General features: G+C 36.6%; 1 protein-coding gene across 1 annotated transcript in view; it reads left to right on the top strand.

The window, feature by feature from the left end:
* RPRD1A (regulation of nuclear pre-mRNA domain containing 1A) overlaps positions 1–18,563 on the top strand; it is a 43,366-nt gene extending 24,803 nt beyond the window's left edge. Inside the window, exon 7 of the mRNA XM_084217483.1 lies at positions 13,954–18,563. Coding sequence (XP_084073609.1) covers positions 13,954–14,103 — 150 coding nt within the window. The 3' untranslated portion in view covers positions 14,104–18,563. The remainder of the gene's footprint in view (positions 1–13,953) is intronic.
* Positions 18,564–18,582: the final 19 nt, after the last annotated feature.

The raw sequence follows: 18,582 nt of genomic DNA, 5'->3' as shown, positions 1-18,582 counted from the left end.
TGGGTTTTTGTTAAACTGATACTCAGCACATAGCTTCCAGACATATCTGTTTAGTCTTACTCATCTGTGATTCCATAGTAACCAGTGTGAGAGATGGTGGATAAGTGCCAGTAGATCATGGTTTCCTCTTTCCTCATTTTCTGTCTTCCACTGACATGACTTCTGTTGTGATGAATTTTTGCTGCTGTTTTTTTTTTTAATGGTGGTACATTACACAGTCGTTAGTTTTACAGGATTTAAATCTAGGAGCTGTACCACTGTAATTAGTATTTTATACACTGATTGTTTAAACAAAACAATTTAGCATGCCATCTTGAAAGCCAGACATTTCTTGTGTTTGCTGTCACAGGTCATGTAGTGAATAGAGTGCCATTTCCAGTAGAGAAACGTGTCATAGGATGATATTAGATGCAGCTTCTGTAAAGAGCATTAAATTCTGTGTGTGTATACCTGTTGTTTTCTTGTTGATAACACAACTACTACACTTAGCTTATCTGAAAATGTAGGAATGGAAGGTCCCTATTTATAATATTATGTGTGGAAGAAATCAAGCATTCTTGCTCAATCATTGTTATCTCACAGATGTGTTATGCTCAAGCTGAAAGATTGTGGAATAAATCAGTGATGCAGGTGCAAACCCAAGGCAGAAAGTACAGTCACTACACATTGGTTTTGAGAACCTGCTTGAACTCTTTTGGACAACACATTCTTAAGAATCAGTAATTCCTGGTTTTCTGGATTTCTTCTTGTACAATAGTGCCGTCTTAGAACACAGCAGCAAGACATTTAAAATGGCTAGGCTATCCTCCAGAGAGTAGTGTTTAAAACACTACTCCTTTGGCTTCCTAGCTAGCTTCTCACCTGTAATTTATATGGATTGATAATGCATTCCCTTACTGTAGTGCCTATAAGGGGAAGTCATCCTAATGTCATTGAAAATGTAATCTGCAGCTGTTTTGTACCCATTGTCAGCATTTCTAGAAAAGAGCACCTCGAAACTTTTTTACCTTCTGGCTGATTAGTGTCTTCTGCTTTGTGCCAAGAGAAGAATCCACTTTTCTGGAACACCAAGGTCTTCCTTTTTTTTCCCAACCCACACCAGTAGAGTTGTTGTGCTTTCTACTTAGTCCTTGAGTCCCAGAAGTATGCTGCTTTATTATTTGGCTAATCAGTGTTATTAATATTGGATCATGCAACTGCTTTTAAGTCAATTGAAAAGTGTTGATCCATAGGTAAACCACAAAATTGTTATTAGCATAATTTTTTTCAACTATAAGAGTTTTAAGATAGAGAGGATTCCTCTCACTGCTGACTAGGAGCATCTCACTTATTCTATTAGTCTCCTCTGCACTCTGTGTGCATATATAAGTCAGCAGCTATCCTAGCCCCAAATCCTTGAAGCCATGCTCAATAGCAGCTGCTGTAGTCATTGGAAAATTAATGTTCTTTTGCAGCATGATCAGAAAAATTTTATGTGCTCAATGGCAGCTGTAGGTTTCAACCTTGTGTTTCTGTTAAATAGTAAGCAATAATTCTTAGGCTTCTGAGGGTATGTGGGCGGTAGAATAATCTTGGTCACTTGAACTTCAGGTTAGGATTTACCTGAAAGTATTCATTGTCTTCTTGAATCTGAATAGCTAATGTCCAGTTAGGTATATAACTAAAATAGCCAGAGAATTTACAGAAGGTACACTTAAATATTCCAAGAAAGACTGATGTTCATAATGTAGGTTTTACAATCTTCAGTTATAAAATGGTGAGTACGAACTCCAGATTTGCATCTTTCAATGCAAATGAAAAAGGCTTACTATTTAAGAATATATATTTTTAATTTAAGAAGTCATGAATGTATTATGAGATTTAAGACTTAGAACATATTTATTTTCTGCATGCGAGCCAGTGCCCAAATTTCAGTAGGAGGAGGTTGCTCGAAAATACTGAATTTCATTAGTGCTCCAGTGAAAACAAAGCTACGGGTGGAAAACATACATGCACAGACAAACTGTTGTGAGGATCAGCAGGCAGGCTCTTAGTGCTGCAGTAGGAGGGAGGAATACTGTGCAATTCTGAGAATGCTGCGAGGTCCAGAGTCTCACTGAAATAATTTCCTCAGGAGACACATTCTTCATGTCCCTCAAAATGTTTAATGGCAGACAAGTTTTCTCTTCTGCTGCTGCATACAGATGTACTTGTTAAAGCATGTTGCTCACTTTTTCATGGCGCATGTGTGATTAACAATGTTTTTTCTTACAACACTGCAGTAGCTAGCATGCTTTTATATAAGGTCAGACAGCTTGTGTCATGTTGCACAATGAACTTTCTCCTCCAAACTTCAGTTCATTTGGAAACATAATGAAATACACCCTGCACAGTTGCAACTTTCCACCTGCACATGAATTACTGTGGGGAGAGTTATTTTGCTGTTTTTATTTGATCCTGTGGTCTTGACTCTTCTTGATAAGATAGCTATGAGCAAGTCACTTTCCCTGAACAGTGGCAAAAAGATGATTTTGGTTTCTGTTTTTTTTAGCTGTGGAAGTGGGGGGACAGATGTGTCCTTTCTGCTCCATCAGCAGTTACTTGCCCTTTCAGCATGGGTTCCTCTGCTGTGCTATTGCACCATCAAAAACCAGCTAGAGATGGCTGGGGGTCACTGAGGGACTCATTTGGGCTGTTGAGCCCTTCGGGCTGTGGTGCCTGGCTAGCCTGGGTTTGAGGGGTGTCAGTAGAGAAACTACCTTTTACTTCATAAGGCAAGCCCTTTAAAAAAATGGTAAAAATTTGAAATGCATGGTGACTTATTCTTTAAGATGGTATCTTGTGTGCAAATACTTACATTTTTTGTAAGTCGCGGCCAAATAGTAAGTAATTGTGTTGTGCTTCCCACCCTAGTGGAGAAAGGTTACCTTTTCCCATGACATTGCATTGCAGAGTAACAGAAAAGTGGCACACCTAGGCCTAATAATCAATCCCTCTACCTCATGGCAGGCTGGAAACATATACCCAGATGGCATTTGTGTAGTTCTTCATAAACACACACTCTAGCCTACCACAGATCGTGATCAGCACACCAGAAAGCTTAAACAGGTCTTGACAGGCAGATTTTGCTGTGCCAGCCAGTCAGTCCAGCTCTTGTCTGAACATCAGGTGCAGGTTCAGACCTGTTGGTTTTGTTTCCCTTGTCATCAGATGCTGGGTGTACTTCAGTTTTATTTTTTTTTCAGACTTCACATTTACAAGTGATCTGGAAGCATGAGTCTATGCAGAGACCAGCCTTAAAGGTTTTAAGAGCAAGTAGGGATAGACAATTAATAAAAAAGTTCTTAAATTGCTATACCTAGCCACGTATACTGGATTTGTATTCAATTCAGTTTGCCACCATGGTAAGCCCTTTTCTGCAGCACGAGTGCTGTTTCCATTGCTACTTCAGGTCTTGTTTTCTGAGGGAATTTGAAGCAGCTCACCAGTGAAATGAGACATGTCTTTACTTTGGATGTTAATTTGGATAACAAATGTGCTAAAACCCTGCTTTTCTAAGATATTGTCAGGAAAACCAACTTCTAAAAAGAGAGGTTGTACCAGTTCTTATTTTAGGCTGTGCAACTGGAAGTAGAGCCTGAGGTTTTCTCTAGAACGCTTGGTGCAAATTTACAGCAGTATCAAGTTTGTGAGAGCAGATTTAGTGTGAATAAGAGAGAAGATTGAAGTGTCTGTCATGCAAAAAACTCAGGGTAATGAACTTAGTGAAAATATACCTAAGTGACTTACATTTTAACATGCAAGAAGCACATGGCAAAAAACAGAATTTAAATTATTTACTGCCTTGTATAATTCTATTTCTTTTGACACTATGTAAACATCGAAGGAATTGCTTGCATCATTTGCTTTTTTCTCTCCAATAACAAGTTTACTGAATTACTCATGATTTTGTTAGTAGTAAATTACTGTAACAACATTTAACTTACTAAGTTTGCCTCATGACCTGATCTTCCAAGGTTATTTCATCCACAACTGGACAGAAATACAGACATACAGAATGGAAACCCCCACAGATACTCCTAGAGTTCTACATAAACCAGGATAATGCTTTTAAAAGATCATTTTAGTGAACTGTAGGTCGTTTGAATGAAAGAAAGGTGCTTTAAAAAGCTAAGATATTTTTGATTGAAATTATGTTGTAGCTCTAAGCCTGACGAGTTCAAGAAGTGTTTGGACAATGTTCTCAAGCACAATGGTGTGACTCTTGGGGATGGTTCTGGGCAGGAGTTGGACTCAGTGATCCCTGTGGGTCTCTCCCAAATTCTGTAATTCTGTGATTGCTAACCTGGGATGCATGTTTTATCAGTAGATCAAAGAAAGATGTGCATTAGTCAGGTTATTGCAATCTGTAGGCTTTTGGGAACAATATAGTTCATGATGGGAAAGAAGAGTTGCAAAAAACACTGTAAATATCTTTCTGTGTTCTTTTTAATGTTGTTTACTTGTTCTGTGTTCTGCTCTCTCTCTAGACCTTTTTTTCCTCTGATTTATCATAATTTCTTCCCTGACAACTTCTTTTTACACCTTTTTTATTATAAAATAAAACCAGCTATTTGAGCAATTTGGAATTGGGTAAAAAGCATAAAAAATATGGGTGTGCCAAATTTGCTGCCTGAAATTGGTTGATTGATAAGGGACCTTTTCATTGTGATTTTTTTCTTGGAATTGTTCTTTGTTCTCTATTGGTATCGCTTTTCTAAGGCAGTTTTTTCTAGTCATAATATTTTATTTATTTATAATATTATTTATAATATTTTAAAGCTTGAGGGTAAGGACTTTCTTTAAAAGCATTTTTTTTCTAAAATTTTTTAAATTACAGAACTTGGATCTATGTGCATTTTTGGAAAATTTAGATTATGATTCTTCTTTATCATGGAAGAGGTGCAGCTGTTGGCTTGCTTCATGCATAGTAGAGTTTTTACTGGAGATACTCCCGCAGGGTGTTTGAGGGGCAAGTAAATCAGAAAATCTATTGCTGCTGTGTAGTTCTCCTTTGCAGCTTTACCTTTCTTATGCTCCCATCCCCATTGCTGAACACAGCATCTGAAATATCTATTTCACACAAAATGAGATAAAAACACTGAAATCACCATGCAGCGTATCAACAATTTGTCTTACAGAATTGCTCTAATTATTCATGTAAACTATAGTTTCAGTTATCAATTGACACTAAGCATATTCAACTGCCATTAAGCAAATAAGGCCTGGGAATGCTTATCTTTGAGCTGTAACTTAATGCTCCTCTTGAGAATCTAGGTATCTAAAATGGATAGTTCAACCTACTTAATGAAGCTGTGAGAATGAGTTGACAAGTGTAATATGAAACTGTCTAGCAGATAAAATTCATTAGAATGTTGGAAACAAACACATATTGGATGGCCCATAGCATTTTTTTACTTCCTTTAAGAACTATCATTAAAAATCTTTAAAAATCACATGCTGTTATAAAGTAAGACTGTTTTGAAATTTAAGGTGGCTTTCTTTCACAGCTCTTTGTTTGGGTTGGGTAGGAATAATTTATGAACTTAGAAAAGATGGACATGAATTATTTTTTAAAAAAAAAGGTAGTTGGAAGAACTTCTTCAAAATGTCTGAGACCAGTTTTTCAGAGATAGACCCTACACTGATAGATTATTTAAATTAAGAAGGTCACCAGTGTGGGCTCACCTGTAGCAGAAATTTGGGGTCCTCTATCTTCACTGCCTTTATTTATTTCACCCTAAATAAAGCTAAGTCTCAGGTCATTAGAATACTTTCTCATTTTCTCTCTTGCCCACAGGTTAACACTGAGTGGTCCTATACTGCAGTTGCAACAGCTATATATGTTACCCTGCTTTAAGTTCTATGCTGCTTGGATTAGACTGCTTCTAGTGCTTAGCCTTGCTACAATAAAACTAGGTTTTATGCTTCTACATTACGTAGATCTGTCTTTGATAAAGATCTGAGAGAGTTGTGACCTGGCTAGCAATAGATAAATCCCTGTCTAGTGACCTGCAGTGTTAACTTTGATTCTCAGATTCACTGCCATCTTCAAAATAAGTACATGTAGTCTTAGCTTTACAGCAGTTTCATACGTTAAGATGTCCATTTGTGTCTGCTAATTCATGAACTACACAGTCCATGTTTTTGCGGTTCAACACTTAGAGGTTTAGGTTGAGAGAGTTGCAAATGTGAAATCTGAAGCTGGAACTGAGACTGTTGTAATGATCTACAGGCAAGGGATGCTTTAACTGAGGAATGTGCCTCTGACACATCTGAATTTTTACAGTTCATCTCTTAGGTACAGTAAATATTTGAGCCTCAAGACTTGTGCAGCTGTTCTTAAATGCATTGTTAAAGGCATGCTTTTCTAATAGACCATCAAAATTCCTCACCCATTTTAAATTCTTTTAAAATTAAACACTGATATCCTTTAATTTGGATTTCATGTAGATCTTCCATGAATAGGTGAAACTTCAAGAAGCTATCTGTAAGCCTCCAGCCATTATTTTTTTTCTTATTTTCAAAACTGTTCTGCTTTATTCCTTGTGTGCCTGTGCAGAGTAGCAACTTGAGTATTTGAGCAAAATTGCTCACAATTGTTCTGAAGTACTTGATTACTTATCATCAAAAGTTCTTCAAAGCTTCATTCTGTCAGCTAGTGTTTGAAACTTAAGAATTCAGTATAATTTAAGCATCTCTTGGAAGTGTGTAGCTTTGAGTTTATTATAATGGCTAAATAAATGCTGTATCAGATAATAAAACACAAGTAGACCAAGTGTAACCTCAGGCAGGCATCTTTCATTTCAGCTGCTGCTCATATCTGCCATCCTGGAATGCATTAAATTAAATCATAGTCCCATAGAAATTGACTAATTAAATCAATGTCTTTATATAGTAATATATTTTATAAATTAATATTCATCACCCTGGACCTTTTATGATTGAGGGGAGATAAATATAAACTAAGCCAGCCTAGTAATATCCCTGCTAATTAAATTTACTCATAGAATCATCAAGATTCATAGAGACCTTCAAGCCAATCCAGCCCACCTGTCCACCCAGCTCTACCACTGTAACCCCTAAACCGCATCACCCACTACCAGATCCAAGTGCCTCTTGAACACCTCCAGGCATGGTGACTCCATCACTTCCCTGAGGGCTTTCAAGTCCTGTTTTGTTTTCTTTTCTAAACATTCAGCAACTTTTTGGCAACACAATTCTCAACAGAAAGGCTAAAGACAAGTTTTATTAATAAAATAGTCTTAAAAATTAGCTTTGAGTCAAGTAATTTATGTTTTTTTCTCAAATTATTATGAAATGGGGAAATCCTTTTATCTGAGGGGGCATGCATTTTAATATACTAATGAAAATGAACTTCAATTTAATGAAATTAGGAGCCTTTGGAAAAAATCTTACTTTTATTATGCTCATCAGAGATTATTTAAAACATTGCTAACTTCTGTGAAGATGTCTGCCAGAGAGTTTTCCAGCCTGGGCTAAAGAAGACTTCTGCAATTGCAACCATTTGCAACCATACACAGTTGTTCTCAATGCTAGCCACTCGCTGTCTGTGATGTGCGAACTTCTTCCATGGGTGGGTTGTGCATGGCTCCCATGTATCCAAATAATGGGGAGATGGGAGCCAATGGGTTTGAATGCAGAACGTGGATAAATTCATATGGAACTTGGCACCAGAAGCTGTGAAGATTAAGAAAGGATCCAGGACTAGACATTACAGTAAAGAATGGAATAGGAGATTAGCTGGCTGAGAAGGGAGTGACCAGCCAGAAGGGTGTAATACCATGTAGGACTGAAATAAACTGGAATTAATTTGGACTAAGACAATGGAAGGAAAAACTGATGTGAGGTAATAGATCTGATGAAGTTATTATATAGGTGGAGAATAGGGACAGGCCAAGTATAGGACTGGGAAGAAACAGGTGTAACCAGAACTGTAGAGAGACTGATAAATGGAGACCAGATTGGAGAGGGAGAAATTTAGATCAGAAACAGAAAAGCTAGAAATGGCAAGAGATAGGCAAAACCCAGTTGCGAGTGTTTGTATGGTGTCTGAATAGGGCTGTGATAGGAGTCTGAGAGGCATTGAACATCCTTCCTGGACAAAGGTTGGTTCTAGGAGCAATGTTCCAGGAATGGAGATGGAGACCAGGAGTCAAGGCTGTAGTGAATGAGATTTGACATACAGTTTTAGGCTGGAAGGAGCTGGACAAAAATTGCATTTCAAGAAATAGGAAGAATAATTTGTAGCCACTGGGAAGTAATTTGTGGCAGTCACACTTCAGATGGGAAGTGTCCTGATAAAATGCTTTGTTTCTATGTTTCTATCTGCTACTGTTCCAGACAGGAATTTGTGGTTTGAAGGTCTGCAGTGTATTTCAGTCTGTACCACAGCATAACAGTTGATGGTAGGCAAAGTCACATAATCAAGCTTTCCCCAGATAGTCACTAATTTTGGGGTTGTGGCTTTCAAACTTCTCAGTTGATTGCTTCCTATTGCTTCACTTGCAGACAAGCTGAGGGGTCTCTAATACTTTAACTCAGGAAATTTCTTTGAAGTGCTAATTTCTTGGAAATTTTAAGTACTAAGAAAAATGAGATACCTGGAATTAGAGGATGCATTTCATTTTCATCTGTCGGCTTAAAGAAGGTTTCTGAAGAATAAATTGTGTTTTGTAATGGTGAAGCTTGCCATTAGAAAACGTAATATTAGTAAATCTATGCACAGAATAATGTGTACAGTGAGTTATGCATGGGGCAGTGCATAGAACAAAACAAAATAAAAGCAGTCACCCCATGCTCATTGCTTCAGTGCTATTTACTTAGTTCAAAACCTGGCAAGACCAAATACAAAACAGTTGGATATTAACATATTTAAAAAGTTGAAGCTTGCTTCCAGAAATATCTTTTCTAGGAAGTAGACAATGTGCAATGGAAGGTTAGCCAAGTCCATCCTTTCCTAAGCTTGTCATAACTGTCCTTAGTTCTTCTACCTCGTGTGTGAAGCTTATGGATATTGGTTCAGTCTCTTATAGTTATTTCAGGGTTTCATTTATCTTAAACACTGGTAAATAGGTTCTAATTGTACTGCTGACAAATGTGAGCCATGCCATATTTTTAAAGACAGTGCAAAATTTAACCCTGATGATCTGTTTTCCAAGGTGATAGTGAGGCTTACCTGAGTCCTCTAAGTCTAGTTGCCAGTCTTCCTTGCAGAAAAATACCCAAACTGGGTGAGGTAGAGTCTAGCAACGTAGCAAGGTAAGAGTCTATAAATAATGTGATTCTGAACTTCAGAATCTAGATATCAGGCCATCATGTGACATTTGCTTTCATCTGAGCCTTTGAAGAATTCTAGTAGTTTCTGCACTGTTGGACACAGTACAGGAGAAGCCTTTGCTCTGTGATGCAGCTCTGACATCTGCACCTGAAACTGGAGGTTGGAATGGACCTGGAAAGTCAGAGATCTCAGTTTTAAATACTGTGTTCATACAGGCCCTGGACACTGGTGTACACACATGCCCTCAACACCTTAAAAGCCTTTTAAACATCTGGGTTTTGTTTTTCTGTATTGAAGTATTTATTTCCACCTTACCTTTCTGTAGCTAATGAGGGTGCAGATTAAATACTTCTCTTTCCTGCAAACCTTTTATTCTTGCTTTGCTACACATGTTCTACCACACGGTATTTTGTTGCATTCCATAGCCTCAGTGATCAGATGAAGGTTCAAAGTCATAGCAATATATGGTTATAAAGGGAATAATAGTTATAAAGGGAAAGCATATCCATGAAGTTTTTTATCTGTAGCACCTTCCTATTGCAGAACATCTTTATAAAGATCTATTTTATTTGGAAGGGAATATATTCTCTGCAGTGCACACCTCTTTTGACCTGCCCACATTTTTATTATTTATGATGTCTGTAATGTCTAATCAAAAATTATATGGCTTTTTTGCCTGGTACTTTTTGATAGAGAATCACTATTAATCTAGATTCTGAATCCATATGTTATTAGCATTGCTTTCACAAAATATCCATATACACTGTCAAATAATGGAAATTGTAATAACTGGTGGGACTCTAATGAGCAAAATAAGTTCTAATTACCTCATAAACCTGCTTTTATGACTGGAAGTAAAAACAAATATTGCCTGAAAGTAGTGTTGGCTTAAGCCACTGGAGAAATTGAAGAGACCTTAATTCCAAATATCAGGTTGCCCATATATCCCACAAGTAAGGTTCTCCATAGGTAGGAAGACATGCAAATTAAGCTTGGTGTAACAAAATAAAGCATCATACTTCTGCCTGTCCTTGACTCTCTGAAGTAAATATCTCAAATCTTGCCTCATTTATACAGGGGTAATTGGAAGTTTATCTTTAAATTGGCATAGTGACAATCAAATTGAATTTCTCCATGAGGATTTCCACAGTTAAAAGTGTCAAAACCAGGATTAAATTGTTACTTGGTGGTATAACGTCCAGCATTTCTAATGGAGTAATGATACTAGAAATAGCACCTAGATATCCCAGTTCCCACTTCCCTGCTTTCATTGTCACACTCTCAACATACACACGGAGGAAAAAGGTTGTAGGTACATGTGCATGCTATTATGATAAAACAGTAAAGGCTGTACTTAGAGTGAGTGTTGTTGATAATGAGTACTTAATGCTTGTTTTCCAGCAGCCCAGGACTACTTAGGTCATGCCAGGACTATAATAACAGTCGTAAAAATACACAACCAAACCTTTCAGAAGATACTAGTGGTTTTAAATAGAATCAAACTGTGAACAGCAGCTCCTGTGAAAATGCCTCTAAAACTGCTGAGTCACTGTACTTGAAAAACTGGACATCTCTGGTGATTTCTAGAATAGTTTCAGGAGTGTCATGGGAAATTAGGTGCTCTGGATAGGTGAATAATTTTTCTCTTTGTGGAGGAGAATTGCTGTGAACATCTAACCTGCAGTTTCAGATTTCACATATGCTTTGGATTACCAAAATTGGATTAAAATTGCATTCTGTAATTTATACTGCATCAATAATATAATCAACTATAAAACCTTACTTACTTTTTTTTTTTTTTTACTCTAGTTTTGCAGTAAAAACTTCGAGCAAATTTTCTCAGAATTTCATATGTCTGAGAAGGCTTAAGGAGCAAATTTTTTCTCCCTAGAGTGCATTACGCCAGAGATGTTGGTGAGAGGAAGATGACTGTGTTATGTGGGAGACACAATTTATGAGAACATTTTCCTTAGTGAGGAAAAGGAACCTACTGTTAGTAGTATTGATCAAGCTGATAGTCACTAGGCAACAAGTCCCAGGCAAATTTATATGGAAAATGCTGGATGTCAGAAATGCAATGTTGTTATGGAAATGATTTATTATCAGCTAAAGGGAACTTTAAGGGAGTCAGGGAACTGACAATCTAATATAAGGCACCTTTCAGGTTTTGGAGTAAAGTCTAGCAAGAATATAGCTGCTGGGTCTGTTGCTAAGTGACTCTGTCTATTTGCCTAACTTCAGGCTTCAAGCTTGTGAAGGAATACCAATTTGTGGCTTTACATTCCTCATTGATAGAGAATAAACTTGGGCAGGATTCAGCTCTTTAAATGAATTATCTGCAGGAAGGATTTTATAGTTAATATATTTTATGATTTTTAGGTCTCTTGAGTATATTGATTCTGCTTACAATTCTGCTTATCCTCTTCTGTATAGCAGTACATCTTTCACAGTGGACACAAGATCACCTAGCTTCCTCAAAATCCTCATCACCCAGTGAGCAATCTCCAGGCATCCTGCTTCTGAAAATAGGGATTCTAGTTGACGACTATTCTGTGTAGCACCAAAATGGTTATTTTAGTAAACAATGAAACCTGAAGCTGGTCTTGTTCTCTGGCAGTAAAATCTATTCCCTAAAATAATAGTCAGGAGTCTCTGCGTCCTGGACAAAAATGCATAGTGAGAATGCCTGAGATTGGCCTTTTATATGCTGGAAAAAGACTACTTGCACAGAGTCTGCTCAGTGAGGCCGCTGGATGCTGCTGTAAAATCAGGTATGAAACAGTGAAGTATTTGTGGTCTTTGGGCATTAGTATAGGGATACAGTGTCAGGATACAGACCTTCATTTCCACAGCCATGTACTGAAGTCACTTGCACCGAAGAGAAAATTTTGGACAACTGTAAGCAAGTTTTCACAGGACCAAGGGACTCACCGTTGCAAGCCTCCTTTGGTCATCTAAGATTTTGGTATCCTAAAATAAATGCTGCTTTACCCTGTGAACTGTTACCAAGTGTTTACAGTTCTACTGACTGGGCATCTGTAGTATTTTCACTGTGTTTAGTATCTCATAAGAATCTGCATGTAATATTTGATTTTGAAATATAAATGATACCGAGGAATTGATGATCCTAGTTCAGGGATGCTTTTTTTTTCTCCTAGGTAAAGATTTGATAATTTTTTAGCTACCCATAATGATTCTTTAAGGTATCTCGTGGTTCTCTTACTGCCCTTGATAAGAAGGTCATGTAGTTGCAAACCTTTTAAACTTGTGTTGGACCTTGTCCAATAATCTTGATCATGTCCCAGTTATCTAACATTCTTTACTACATTTTTCTACTGCATTGGTTCTACTACCAAAAGGTCTTTTCATTATTCTTCCTCATTACTCCGTGTTATTTACAATATAGTAGCATATTTAAAATTATGTTTAGAGCTTGTAAAGAAAAGGCCCGATTCTTACCTTTTATAGACATTTATACAGTGTTTTTATACTTGCTGGAATTATCAAGTGTTTGTATTTGTTACTGTTGCTGGATCATGTAGAATTTTTCCCCACTGTTATTTAAAAGTGGTTATAGTTATGAGATCTTGGTTTTCCATGGGCTGATTATCCAAGTTGTGGATTACCTCTGCATTGTTACTTCCAGCCATTCTCAGGCTGCTGCAAAACCTGCACCCACACTAGAAAGCATCTGCCTTTGATGTGTTGTGAATTGTGGTATTTTTTCATGAAGCATTGCTTTGTCTGATAGTCCTTAGTTTCTTCTGCTTTCCACAGTTTCCAAGTATTTGAAATTCAAATATTTCTGTGAATTATATACATTAATCTTCTTATATTTTGGAATAACTTTTCATTTTATAGAAGCTGGTATTCTTCTCCATTATGTCTCGTGTTCTTAAGAGGTGACCACTGACTGTATTCTAGTGCACTGATTTACAATGTTAAACTTTATTTATATAATGTTGTTTCAAATGAAAAGGACCTCATAGTCATTAAATATATCAATTGTGAGTGGTTTGAGCTGTATTCCAACACAATATGAAATCTTAAATTCCCAATTCAAAAAGTTTCTGGAAACCCAGGGTTAAATCCATAAATGTACTGAGGAAATATGTTTTTTATATAAAAGTTAATACAAAATACTTGTCATTTATCAGCTTGGTGGGACCTATTAGAACTAGTTAGGGGGTATTAGGTTGGTTTTTATTATTTCAGCAGAGTGAGATGAAAGTAACTTCTTTGACATCAGTAAGTTTATCCCTCCAGCCTTTGTTATTGATAGTAGAATATGTGTAACAACTATCCTTAATTAAGTTTTAAGAACAATCTTATTCTCCTAGTTACATGGAGAAAAGCCTGTGGTTGTGTTAGCTGGGATTGTCTTCCATGTTTTGCATTTATGTTCTTTGAATTTAAAGCAAAATAATCCCATGTCTATGTTTTTGAAGTCCATTCCTGGGAAAATGCTAGAGCTGATACCTTTGCCTAAATACCCAAATCTCTGGGTTCTCACCTGTTAAAGACTATTTACCTAAGTTGCAGAAGGAATACTTAGTTTAGAAAATCACAGGTGCAGTAAGTAGTAGGGATGGTAATAGCAATGAAACCTCATATTGAATTCTTCTGCATTACAGGAGTACAAACGCAAGTTAGCCAGAGTGTCCCAAGTACGGAAAGAACTCAGGTCACGCATCCAGAACCTGCCTGATCTCTCTCGACTTCCCAACGTCACGGGCAGCCACGTACACCTACCGTTTGCAGGAGACATCTACAGCGATGATTGATTACCAAACATCCCCCCATAACCTCTGCTTTTCTGTGGAATGAGGGGTAGGCCAGACCGATCGGTACTCTTGTAGTATTATTTTTGTATATTGTTGCAGAGTGTCAGTAAAAATACTTTAATAATTTATAAAAAATGGTTTAAAAAGTTGATTTGTTTACTATTTTATTGGTGAGTGGACATAAGGGTACATTTATAAAAGTGGCATCTCTGTCTGTTACATGGAAGAATGAATAATTATCTTTTGTAAAGATTTTAGTTGGGTGCCCTGTAAAAAAACATGCTAAGATTTTTCTTATGGTACCCTGTATTTAATGTAGATCAATATATAATCCAAACATAATTCTAACTTGAGACATTTCCGTTGCTAGTGAGAGAGTGAAACGTGAAAATCACAGGCTTATGTTTGCAAGAAGGCCAATGCAATTTAATGCAAAGTTAAAAGTTAAAAGTGATCTTACTGTCCATTACATTTAAATTACCCACTCTCAAAACAATGTGGGTTTTTTTGAAGTAAATGCTAACAACCAATTTTCTATTGGAAAATATTAATCATGTTACACCGAGCAGATCTTCAAATGACTCAAAATACTACAATATTTTTGTATCATTAGAAGTCAGCATGTAGAAACTATAAAATTGACCAGTTTAATTATGTTTTGAAATTGTAGCTTTTTACAGCTGCTTAGTTTCTAAATCAAGGGACCATTCATTTGCAATCTAATCCCGTTCTGGAACATCTGTTTCCATCTAAAAAGGTTAATCCCAGAAATGTGAAGCCATTTTACAGTTTTAATTAAATTGAAAGGTCATTCTCTAAACTGTCTCAGTTGCTAAGTGCCCATTATTAAAATTTGAACAATGTACCAGCAATACATGCAGCAAACTGGTGATACAGCTGTACTGTACATCCTCTTCCACTGAGAAACCTTGGAGGCCCACATGGGCTACCACCTCCCCACCTTCACCTGCTCCAGCAAATATTTCTAAAGCTCGATTGTCTTTTCCTTACGCAACAGGAGGAGACTCTTCAGGCCTATGTATAACTCAAACAGCAGAAAACTATTGCCCAGTTAAAAAAACTCTGTCGCATGGCATAAATGTGGTATTTGTCTGGGAACAGCTGAATTTGTGAAGAATCCTTATTTCCATACTATGCATCAGCTTTTAAGTTCACTTAAAAACTTAAAGATACAGATAGGCATTTAGCACATTGCCAGAAAGTTACAGCTTTTCAATTCACCAGAATGAGCCCTGTAATCATTGAGTGATTTTAAAAAATACCTACCTGTACCTTTGGCATTTTCATGACCTACAAAACCTGGGCTGCAAGTGTTTTGAGCTGGATATATCATAGGACTGTTTTATGATTGCATTTTGTTCATGATTTTGCACTTGGCAGGCATTGTTTTGTACCAGTTCAGTTCACAGTTTACAAGTTAAATACACCCCACATGAAATCAAATTTTTTTACAAAAAGCTGTTCTTTCTTTTCAAAACCCACAACAATTCAAAATAGTCCTGGAGTGAAATTGCTCAAGGTAGTTATCTGTCACTTGGTACTGGCTTCTACAGGGCTAATCACTAGAATAGTTGTAGGATGTGAATGGAGAATAACCACTCTCTTTAAAATAGATACACTTGGACATAGGCATCTCAATCCACTTACCTTTTCTCATGGAAGCTACCATGAATTAGACCTCAGTTAAGTAGGGAAAAAGCCTGAAAAGATAGAAATACAAGCTATTGACATAGCAGTCCATAGCACGCAATGTAGAATACTGATTTCCTAAAAAATTCTGACTGATAAATAGGAGCATGCAAAATAGTTATCAGAGCTCACTACAGGTCCAAAAATTTCATAGTTTTGAGTGGCAATTTTCCATTCCATAGGAAAAAAAAGCCTGGCTATATTGAACCCAGAGGATTTAGTTTCTTTAGTTTAAGTATAATATGCAAAATTAAATAACACTTACTGACATCTTTTCAGTGTAGATTCTTGATAAGAAACTATGCTTATACAAATTTAATGTTTTAAATATTTCTGTTCTAGTATGTTAAACTCATCACATAAATTCTTACACACATTTATGTGCATTGCAGTTACAGTTAAAGCTCAGTTTTGCTGAAGAATAGCACCAAATTTGTGGTAAATATTAAACCAGCTTAATCTATTAGGAATTCTAAAACAAATCATAAAACAAGAGGCATAAACAGTGAGTTCATGGTTGAATTCCATCCATAGAAAACTTAATTTGTGCCCAGAGGTGATTATAAGTGCAGTGACAAGGCTTATTAGACTGTGCTGGAAGATCTATATTGGATACTCAGAATCATAGGGAATTAAGCTTAAACAGTCTTTTGCTGCCTGAATTGAACTAGTTAAAATAATAAAGTTGACTGCTGAATTTTATTGATCTCTCAAAGGTTTAAAAAAACCCATGACATTTACTTCACTGGATTTGTTTTTCCTATTCATAAACTCCTAGTGATAACATTGCTTATCTATAGGTAATGTAGAACTGATAAAAGAGTGAGGAAAAAACCTCAACTTTTTCTTGCTGTATATAAGTTTTAATTTTGAGAGAGTGTTATTTTCTAGATATATTTTTCCTTATTTTACTGTCAAATTGTTTACTTCAAGGAGTTTTTCATAGCTGGGGTTTTGGAAATGATCCCTCAATATTTATTTGGAAAAGAGGGCATGTGAAAGACAAAGGTCACCCTTAGAGCTAGTGTCATATATCAATGGCCGAATGGTACGCTGGGGTTTTTTTATTTATGTGGGAAAGGCATTGGGTATCAAGTAGTTAGGAGATTTATACTGTAACTGTAGTAGTATTGCAGGAGATAGAATGGTACAGTAGAGATGCAGCCCTGTAGTGTCAAAAAATACCTCCAAATTCTCAGGTTCCAAAGCTTAATGTACGTACTTCAGACGTCTCAGGAAGAAAATAGGCTGGGTGGGGAAGGGTGACGAAGAGACAAAAGGGGGAACATGCCTGGGTGGAAAAGTAAAGCAAACCACATGTCAACTTCTGTCAAAACAGAAATAAGTGTGAGACTGGGCAGCACAATGTTTTATCTGTAGGTGGGGTTGTACCACAGAACTGCTTTGGGGTGTTGCCATCCTGGGAAAGAAAATGTGTGGGCATATCCTGCCTACCTCTTCTAATGTGGTCTGGCTCTAGGCAATGCAAATGCCTGCCCTACAAAAGGCACAATTATAAAATATCTGAATATTTTTCATCTAATAATAAAGGCATTATAATTAGATTATTTGCTTCACTATATTGCACTTTTATTAAGCATTCTCTGAAAAAAAGCAAAGATATTCCTGCAGCACTTTGCCATATGAGAATGCTTACCTTGGAGGTCACTAGGACTGCTTGTATGTATATTCTAGTGTTTGCAGGCTCAAACTGTGTTTTTTGCAGAATGTTTTGAAAGATATCAGGAATACTACCCCACTTTTGTGGTTTTAAAAATAAATGTGAAGACCTTAGTTACAAAAATTGCCATTCTTAGAAATTATGTTTCATGACTTATTTTGGAAATTACACTACAGCCTGCAGTAATACTAGCTTGTCTGATTCACTCTGTTAATGTTTGTATTAATATATTAAAGCACCTCTGTTAATCCCTAGCAACACAACCCAAACCACATGCTTATTATGTATTTTATCCAAGTAGTCTTCTGAGTGTCAAATTGAGAGCTTTCATTATGATGAAATACATTCCTGCTTACCTGAAGTTTAAAAAAACCCATTGTGTTAAGACTTGCACAGACTAGTTCTGCTCTCACATCTCAGTGGTAACTCAGTCTGGTACTTTGATGATGACTCTAAACACGTATGTGGATGCAGTAGCCAGCAGTGCAGATGACCATGGAGGATGTGGAAATCATACATAGGCTTGGTTGGCCCTCTGCAAAAGAGCCTTTTGAAATGTAAGGAAATAGAACTGAGGGTGTGGGTTTTTTTCAGTGGGAAAATCAGTGAAAACCAGCACATCTAAAATTTGATGGTTACATTTACAAATATTTAGGCCAGTTCTGCTCATTACATTTAATCACAGTGATTATTCCTGCAAGTAAAGAAAGCAGACTCAAACATAGTGTCTGAAGTGGAATTTTTTTTCAAATGAATGACCAATTTTGTCTCAGCTCCTCTTTCAGTGTGTCATTTATCTTGATTAAGTAGTAAATCTCTTCCATCGTGTTTTTTAGGAATCTAATTCTGACTTCATATTTACAATAGTTGAAGTATCCTACTAAGCATGATGTTTTTGTGGGAATTTGAAAAAGTTCAATAGCACTCATTACTGGTTTGCAACAGAAATAGACTTATTTGTTAAAAGCTAACAAGAAAAGTTTGAAATGTAAAGATGTTTCATTATTGTGCTTTTCTGACAGAACCTGTAATCCTTGTGTAATTTATGTCCTCAGAATTACACCTGTATGTACGCTCTTTCATATTTA

The sequence above is a fragment of the Fringilla coelebs genome (genome assembly GCF_963513975.1).
Source record: "Fringilla coelebs genome assembly, chromosome: 1".
In the NCBI taxonomy this organism is placed as follows: Eukaryota; Metazoa; Chordata; class Aves; order Passeriformes; family Fringillidae; genus Fringilla; species Fringilla coelebs.
The sequence above is the reverse complement of the archived record's forward strand: the minus strand, read 5'-3'. Positions and strand labels throughout refer to the sequence as shown.